The sequence below is a fragment of the Lactuca sativa genome, chromosome 5 (assembly GCF_002870075.4).
Source record: "Lactuca sativa cultivar Salinas chromosome 5, Lsat_Salinas_v11, whole genome shotgun sequence".
In the NCBI taxonomy this organism is placed as follows: domain Eukaryota; kingdom Viridiplantae; phylum Streptophyta; class Magnoliopsida; order Asterales; family Asteraceae; genus Lactuca; species Lactuca sativa.
In genome coordinates this window covers 239783327-239792312 of record NC_056627.2, presented here as the reverse complement: position 1 = coordinate 239792312, position 8986 = coordinate 239783327, and the positions used below count along the sequence as shown (strand labels likewise).

General features: G+C 32.5%; 1 protein-coding gene across 2 annotated transcripts; it reads right to left on the bottom strand.

Annotated features, from left to right (window-relative positions):
* Positions 1-276: 276 nt before the first annotated feature.
* On the bottom strand, positions 277-6330 carry LOC111897969 (phospholipase SGR2). Of its 2 annotated transcripts, none has more exons than XM_023893922.3 (20): positions 5625-6330; positions 5266-5366; positions 5012-5200; positions 4781-4936; positions 4589-4660; positions 4351-4503; positions 4230-4280; positions 3972-4142; positions 3756-3905; positions 3602-3667; positions 3075-3521; positions 2869-2991; positions 2705-2777; positions 2449-2551; positions 2277-2370; positions 1953-2015; positions 1778-1835; positions 1588-1691; positions 1445-1491; positions 277-866 (listed from the first exon to the last, which is right to left on the bottom strand). In XM_023893922.3, exons 1-20 carry the CDS (start codon positions 5821-5823, stop codon positions 620-622), a joined length of 2667 nt encoding a protein of 888 aa, XP_023749690.1. In that variant the 5' UTR covers positions 5824-6330; the 3' UTR covers positions 277-619. The 2 variants fall into 2 exon arrangements, with proteins under 2 accessions (XP_023749690.1, XP_023749691.1); XM_023893923.3 differs by having other exon boundaries at positions 1787-1835; positions 5625-6328.
* Between the last annotated feature and the right edge of the window lie 2656 nt (positions 6331-8986).

Below are 8986 nucleotides of genomic sequence, written 5' to 3'. Positions count from 1 at the left end.
TTTCTATTAGATGGAATATTCTTTCCCTCAATTGAAGGAAAGTTGTACACGTTTGGAAATCCAATTCCTTTTGAAAGTTAACCAAACATAAGAAAGTGTTGGATTTAGATTCCAATTCCTTCTAATTTCAAAGGATTAGAGCGAAACCAATCGCTATCTTAAAATTCTGTTGACCTAGGCCTTTAGGCCTTTAAGATCTGAATAGTCTCTTATCCAAACTCATGAAATAGACCCCATTATATAATATTGTCTTTAATACATCTAAGGGGTAGAAACTAAAAAGAATCCAACATGGACAAACTTGTCCAAAGTGTAATTTTAGCACATACCATTTCTTAAATTGTTCTAATTTAGATTATGTACAATCATGTGTACATCTCTAAAATCTAAATCATCCTTACAAGCTATACAATTATCTATGCACAGAGTACAACACTTGCATTGTTCATGTAAAAAAAATCAAAAAGAACACTAAAGTTTTCAAGAACGAACGTTTTTGTACTTTATTTACATTTACATTGTCCAAAACCGTTCATTCTTGCAAACTATAACATTTTTTGTGACATTTATACAAGGACAATAGTTGGTTATGAAAAAAAATAAAAAAAATAAAAAAAAATCAAGGACCAATGAAGCTTTTGGCTCTTCTTGTAAATTTTTTCACAAACTTTGTATTGGAAAATGTTAAAGGAAGGTCGTCATCGGTACCCTCCTCGTTATTATTATACCAGCCATGCCAATATTCACCAGTTCCTTGTTTTACTTCATTTTTCGTGTCTCCATCTGGTGCTTCAGGTTCTTCTGGTATATTTCGGTATAAATGTTTTAATATAAATAATGCAGTGTCAAGGTCTCTCCAATAATTTCTGCATCATGTGTCATAGTCAGACGAAATTACTATTTCTTTTTTACTTAATGTACTTAACGAAGATGCATGTTTCTTTCACTTAATGAGCTTAATGGGTTAAGCACTTAATCTTGGACAAAACGACTTCATGGGTTAAACCAAAAAAATCTTCTTAATTACCTATAAGCCTTTCTTTTCTTCTCCTAACTCCTCTCATGTTAAGATTTCATTATTATATTTTAAATTAATGAATATTGAGAAATTTGTTTTTTGGAATGTAAAGGTAAAAGTAAAATGGTCATTTAATATCATTCATATAGATTGTTCGGTCTAGAAAAGAAACATACTTTATGTAATCAGTTTATCCCAACAGACATCATTATTCATTCAGTCACTTTATTTAAACATGACTTAATGAGGAAAAAAAAGAAACAATGTTTCTTTTTTTACTCGATGCAAAAAGCATGACTTAATAGAGAAAGTTAGGAAAATGAGGCTCTCTCTATAAAGTCCTAACTTTTTACAAATCTCTACATCTTTCTATAAAACAATTGAAAATTTAATTTCACAAGTATGTAATGGTTAATATATACTTACGTATGTGCTCCCACAGCGGATATGTATTGATGTTGAAATGTTTTATCCTGCATTATTCAATTTTAACGAAAGAAAGTGAAGTTCACAAATCGTTTATCATTTTCAATCATTTTATAAAAAGACTAGTAAGAAAATGCATATACTTGAAGGACATGATCAATTCGGCCATCTTCACTCCCTGTTAACTTCTCCATCATTATCGATCCATATGATCTCTCCACTACTTCGGGCTCTTCTGGTGACTCCACTAAGGGTAAAAAGGGAATACATATGTATATATTCAATAAAAAGTAGGTATAATAATAAAATACACCTATTAAATTGGAAATATACTTGAAGTACCTCCAACGACATCACCATCTTTCACTTGACATAGTGCCAATACTTTACCCTACACATGATATGTTTGTAACAAAAATTCAAGTATGAGTGTTTGAAAAGTCAATAAAAAAAATCATAAATTTGAAATGTACAAATTGAACAAAATATCGTTGAAAAAAATACACACCTTTACTGAGCTCATGCGATCCATTACCACCTGAGAACTTGATGCAACATCTTCTACAAATTCCTACACCATTATAAAGCAATATCACAGTGAATGCTAAAATCAACAACCTTTTTAAGGTTATTTTTTATGATGAGGATGAGAAGGGTATTTATATCTTTTGAACAAACGAGAGATCGAGAAAGAGACACTGTCCCACCTTTTTGAGTGGGTCAGGCCGTAATTTTTATCTAATTGACATCAGTCTTAGTCCAGACTTCCAGTCAAATGCACGCCAAATGCAGTATAGAACTTTTATGCCATGTCATGTAAAGTGGGACCTACCTGGAATCCAATATGCAGCCTCTTTCCACCTTTATGATATGGAATGATGACTGGACGTGAATTGACATAATCTTTACAAACAAGTGGTTCTACTCTGTAAATAAAAGAAACGGGTTATATCACTACTAAAATTCACCCTAATGAAACTATAAGCAAAGGGATTAAAAGATACCTATATGCCACTGGATCAAAAGGATGAAAAATGTTGAACATTTGTCGACATGATGGCATCTCTTCATGTACATTTTCATTGTTCCAATAGTCTTTTCCTTGACCTGGAAAAAATAATAAAAACTATGGTTCCCAACATCTCAACATAATCATTACGCCATTTACCTTAATCTTAGTTTCGTGAAAAATTAAAAAATAGATTAATAAAAGACTAAATTTGTAAAATGCAACTCATGAAAAACAAGCAAATTACTTACCAATTCCTATACGGACATTACGAAGGGCAAGAAACACGCCAAGAGGAGACCCAACCGCATAAAATGTATCCACCTGGCATCAATCTTAATCACAAGTAGGAACAAAAGCAAGAAAAAAATAGAGAATATATGTAAAAAAAAATAAACAAATTCATGGGTGTTACCTCGAATTCCAATTTTGTATACTTTATAAGAGGTGTGTAACTCTTCAACGTGTCATTTTTGCAAGATGATGAACCTTTGGAAACTTTTTCTAGTTCTTTGATTCGTGCATTCAAAATGTCAATCTGCAAGAATGAAAGTCGTATTTATTAGGAAAAATGAAAAAACAAAAACGATTGCATAAATCGGATGCCCAAAACTTCATTACCTCTTCCCTTAAAGATTTAATTGTGTTATTTTCATCACTGTGACAATTTTCCTCATCAATTCGATTTGATCCACTAGCTAAAGCTTCTTCACCATGGTCAGATCCAACTGCAACGTGTTCTATCAATGGAAGACTACCATGTTTCTTATGATTCCTAGCTTCTAAAAGGTTTGATTCTTCAACACGCATTTCAGGAAGTGAAGATTCCGATTGTACCCTTGTGATGTCCTTTTTAGCAGAAGAAATAATCGTGTTGAAATCCTGACCTCCTGAATTCGAGGACACGTGGCAGCTAGAAGATGACTTCATGTCAGTTGGTGTACAGCTTTCGTATTTAATCTGATCTTTATATATCCACTCCATTGGAAATGGAGAGGTCAAAGTCTCTTGATGACATAAAATGTCATACGAAAGAACACTTCCCAATGAATGACCATATAAGGAAACCTGCAACCTCAAAGACCATAAAAATAAGTCAACAACATTAAAAATAGAAAAATGAATCTGTAATAATAAATTAATTTCACCTTTCCATCATAACCAGGGTTTCTCTTGATGAACTTTAGATATAACTTGTTTAATTGAATGGAAACCTGTCGAAAAGCGGAATGTAACGTTAAATATAAAGATGACGTCAGATATTTAATTTTTATTTTTTAATTTCAATTAAAAAAATTTCACCGAGTCAATAATATCTTGGCAATAGATTGGGCTCATGTAGTACAACACATCGTGAACAGTTGCACTTAAAGTTACCCTCAATCCACGTACACCAGGTAATGTACATTTTTCTACAGCTGATTCACCACTAAGTTTCAAATTTTTCCTCCACTGTATAACCACAGGTTAAAATCATTTTCCAAAAAAAATAAATAAATAAATAAACAAGATGACAACCTGGCATGGAATATAAAGAACTCTTTGAGTTCCACGTTGGTAAGGTGTCAAGTGTTGTTCTGCAAGGCTAGAGGTGACATGGCGAAATATGCCAACATCATCAACTAAATTAGCTTTCTCCAACCTTTGACCAATACCATGAACCATAAAAACTACATGTCCAACTGGAACCTATAATTATAAACATTCAAATTCAACATCAAACCCTTGTTTCCTTAACTTTCTCTAGCTATTAACTTTTTTTTTTTTTTGCATTACCTGTGAACAATAATCGTCCATGTCTTCCTCCTTTTGTTGACGTAACTCATCCTACCAATAATTATTTTAGTATTATTTACGGGTGAAAAAAGTTACAAAATTAAATAAATTTTAGTTTTACCTGAGTTGGCTTTGGTGAACGAGAGGGAGCATACCCACGCCTTAACTTAATCCCAATCCCACCTAACTTAACAATACTAGAGAATCCAGAAGCATCTACATTTAACCATGCCTCCCACGTGTCATCTTCTCCAGTAAAAAGAGCATGCAACCCCTGAATACAACAAGTTAATTATAAGCCTAATAACTTTTACCATGGTTAATTTTAAGTTGAAACACATTTTATTCTCAAAACATACTGGACTTGACCCTTGCATGTCAACTCGTGCTGCAAATAGTCCAGATGGTTGAAATGTTCTTCGACGCCAAATCTAACACAAAACACCCCAAAAAAATTAATTAAAAAAAAAAAAAAAAAAAAAAAAAAAAAAAAAAAAGAAGAAGAAGAAGACACGTGTGAATGTGTGATTACTTAATACTTAGTTACTTACCCTTCCACGATAAGCAAACTCTAATTGTTCAGAAACATCCTCACGAATAGGAAGCCAATCAAGACCTCCTTTACGAGCAAACCAATGGCCTCTTAAAACCCTACGATTATCTCCATCCCAATAAACAGGGAAACAATGTCTCTTCACCAAGTCTACCTGCAATAAACAAATAGAAAATAAAATTGGGTTGAAGAATTTTTATAAAAATGTTGTTTATGATTATAACGTTACTTCGTATAAGCCTCCTTTCACGGGGACACCGACTCTGTCTTCATCATCTGGTTTGGTTGATCGAGAAGTTTCTAGAGAAAATGGTTGAAGGAGAGGGTCGGATTTGGAAACTGAAGCAGGAGACCCTTTTGGACCTTCACTACACTCGGCTAATTCTTTCCACCAAATAGAGAGCAATTCATCTTCTTGCTGTATATGTTAATTTGATGAGTTTAAAGATTTTATTTGGTGATTTGAAACAGAGATGATGTTACCTGTAAGAATGATGCCTCTATTGCAAGAGAATCTCTCATTCCAAATCGAAAATAATCACTCTTTTCTACTGTTTCTGCACGTGGGACATTAGCAGCTACTTCTGTACATAAGCAAGAGAAGAAAACACAAGAGTAAATGGCAATTTCTGATCACTAACATCTTCATTGGCTCTTCATAGTTTGATAATCATGATCCTAAAAAACTGAAGAGATTGTTTAAGGTTGAAGAGTTTTTATGAGGTTTTCAAGAACTAGCTACCGTTTATTAAATGGTTTTACTGTTTATTGCATTTTACATATAAACAAATAACATCACAAATACCTATGTTAAAGTAAGATAATTTCAACGAAGAACTCACCATTTTTCTCCATGGCAACCTTACGGAAGTACCACCTAACATCACCCCCGTCCGATGGGCTTTTGGTCTGCGCAAGATACTTTTGTCGCCCCTCACACTGCTGTATCTCATCAGCCAACCTCCTGATATTCGACGGCGTATTCCGTAACATATTAGCAGAGTTTTTCCCATCTTCGTCATTGCCACCGGTTTCCCCCATTGATGAGAGATAGATGGCTCAAAGCAAATTGAAATTCAGCGTTCCGGCAATTTATCATACAGTTGTTGTGCACTACGAAGAAACGGACATCTCTGTCTAATGAAAATGTACCAAAGTCGAACAAACACGAAAAAATCGAATGATTCAATCTAGATTTCGTTGAACTGGGTCTGATTGAAAAAACCTGAGGAAAATTACGAATTTGGGAGTTCAGATTATCCAATTTCTATGAAGAATCATGATGATTTCGGCTAGAAGGGTGACGTGATGAAGAGTATCAAGAATGTTGCGTGTCAATGTGGGCAAATCATTGAAATCTACGATAAAATTTAACGGAAGAGTTTTGCATGTTACGCGAATGGAAAGAGACGAAGGGGATGCAGGTTGAAATGGGAATTCAAAAATAATTAACCCTCGACCTTTGAGACTGGTATCGCTTTAGTCCTATCACAAGATGAGAAGAAGACGTTCGAATCCCTGCGACAACAGGGAGAGGGAATAGATTTGTGGTTTGCTTCATAATTTCCATAAGGGCCCATAGATCCAATAACCGGTTTATCTTAGGGGTCGTTTGATAATTGCTGACTAAGAAAGTGCTGATTGAGAAAGATCTGTCTGAGTAATAAGTTCTGACTGAGTAAGAAACTATGCTGTTTGATTATACATCTGAGTGAATGTGCTGACTGATACAAAATGACAATTTTACCCTGATGCTCTTTATAATAATAATAATAATAATAATAATAAAAGTAATAATAATAATAATAATAATAATAATAAAAGCAATAATAATAATAATAATAATGTATACAAAAAACTTCCAGCATAAAAGACATTAAAGATACTATTTAGAGATTAAAACACAAAAAACCCTTTAGCTTGCTAGTAAACATCATTCTATGTATAGAGGAGACCCGAGTTCAATTCTTGTAATCTCCAATTACACTTGTTTTTATCCAAGGCCAAGGGTATTATTGTAAAGTCTTGCTTTCTTTCTCAGTCAGCCTCCTGCCAACTCCTTTCTCAGTCAGACATTTCTTACCGAGTCAGATGTCCAGAATTGGATTATCAAACACATTTTGCTGACCGAGTCAGCCAAAAACGTCTGACTTGACTCAGTCAGACGCATATCAAACGGGGCCTTAAGGTTGTTTGGCAGAAACCCAAAATAATCCATGAAATTATCCAACGATATGGTAATATATATTTGGGATATATAAGTAAAGTCCCGATATTTTCATTGATTTGACAAGAAAGTCCTAAACTTTATTTTTTTGACAGAAAAATCCAAATTACCGACAGTTTTTGACACTTTTACCCTTTTTTCCCGGTTAACCGGTGATTAGGACTTTTTTGTCAACAAAATAAAGTTTAGGACTTTCTTGTCAAATCGTCAATTAGGACTTTACTGTCAAAAAAATAAAGTTTAGGACTTTTTTGTCAAATCGTTGAAAATATTGAGACTTTAGTGTATACATAATTTTTTTGGTTAGAAATTTAATGGTATGATACTCTTTAAGCATAAGAGTTATTGAAACCTTCTCTAATCAGCTAGATCCTATTGAAATCCTTTGCGTTTGCTTATTGTTAAATCGTTTTTTTAATCTTAACAAACAGACATTGAAAAAAATTGAGATAATCAAGAAAGAATCAGGGTTGTGTTGGCTTTTTGCAGTCTCAAAAATGGAGAAATTAGAAACCTAAAAAAATGAAATTGTCCTGCCTTTATACAAACACAAACAACACATGCCTAGTCAAAAGGGTGTGAATGTGGAGAGTGGAAAGAAGGGCAATTTCGTTTTTTTTTTGTTTCTTATTTCTCCATTTTTGGGCCTGCAAAAAGTCAACATAACCCTGGTTTTTTCTTTCTTTCTTTCTTGATTATCTCAATTTTTTTCAATGTCGGTTTGTTAAGATTAAAAAAACAATTTAACAAGAAGCAAACGTTAAGGATTTTAATACGATCTAGCAGATTAGTGAAGGTTTCAATAACTCTTATGCTTAAAGAGTATCATACCATTAAATTTATAACCCAAAAAAATTATATATACACTAAAGTCCCAATATTTTGAATGATTTGACAAAAAAGTCCAAAACTTTATTTTTTTGACAATAAAGTCCTAATTGACGATTTGACAAGAAAGTCCTAAATTTTATTTTTTTGAGAAAAAAATCCTAATTACCGGCTAACCGGGAAAAAAGGGTAAAAATGTCAAAAATTGCCGGTAATTTGGACTTTACTGTCAAAAAAATAAAGTTTAGGACTTTCTTGTCAAATCGATGAAAAAATTGGGACTTTACTGTATATATCCCATGTATTAATATTCATCAGAAGGGTAAATCAGTAATTTAATTTAAACATTGATCAAATTGTGAGTTGCTACTTTTTCTGTTTGTTTAATAATCTCAATCTGGTTACTGTTTTTGATTGTATATAATATCTTAAATTGTTGGCTGAATTATAGGGATTGCAATCTTGATATAGAACTCATATAATCTATTAAGATAAATATATGGTAATACCGAATGGAAAATGGAGGATAAGAGATATTATTTAGTGTTTGAATGTAAATTAATATCCTAATATGATGGTTGAATTACAACATTTCTAACTTTAAATTGAAATCATAGCTGAAGGTTATTGATATTGTTGGATGGATTTTTTTTTTAAATGTTAAGTACGATTTTAAAGTTTGGGGGCAGAAAGGTATATTTATTTGTGATAGAATAAAGAAGGAATATTCGAAATTACCTTTTTGAAGGTATCAATAAACTCCTAAAATTATGTGATTTATTTTAATTTAATTGCAAATTAGATGCAGAAAACCTTTAAGTAAGGAAACATAAGGGCAAAAGGATAATTCAATTTAGGGAACTAGAAAAGCATTGGGTTGGAAAAGAAATTCAACATTAGATATTGAGATGACACGTATACTAAAATAATTCTTTTAGCATGATATTTCCATTTTTTTTATCTGAAGGCTAATCATTAATTTAGTATGGACTATGGTCATCAGAAGGGTAAATTGGTAATTTAATTTTAAAATGGATCAAATCGATTGTTGCTACTATTTATGTTTGTTTGATTATCTCAACTTAGTTACTGTTTCTGACCTTATTGTCGAATATAATAACTTCATATTATACCATTTTTAGGAATGTA

What these genes read in the sequence shown, in the direction of transcription:
- LOC111897969 (XM_023893922.3), bottom strand. Translation starts at nt 5,823, where the DNA reads ATGGGGGAAACCGGTGGCAATGACGAAGATGGGAAAAACTCTGCTAAT. An exon ending in TGTCGTTGGAGGTACTTCAA is followed by an intron (nt 1,692 to 1,777) that starts GTATATTTCCAA and finishes TTTTACCCTTAG; the next exon opens with TGGAGTCACCAGAAGAGCCC. An exon ending in GAATTGATCATGTCCTTCAA is followed by an intron (nt 1,492 to 1,587) that starts GTATATGCATTT and finishes TGAATAATGCAG; the next exon opens with GATAAAACATTTCAACATCA.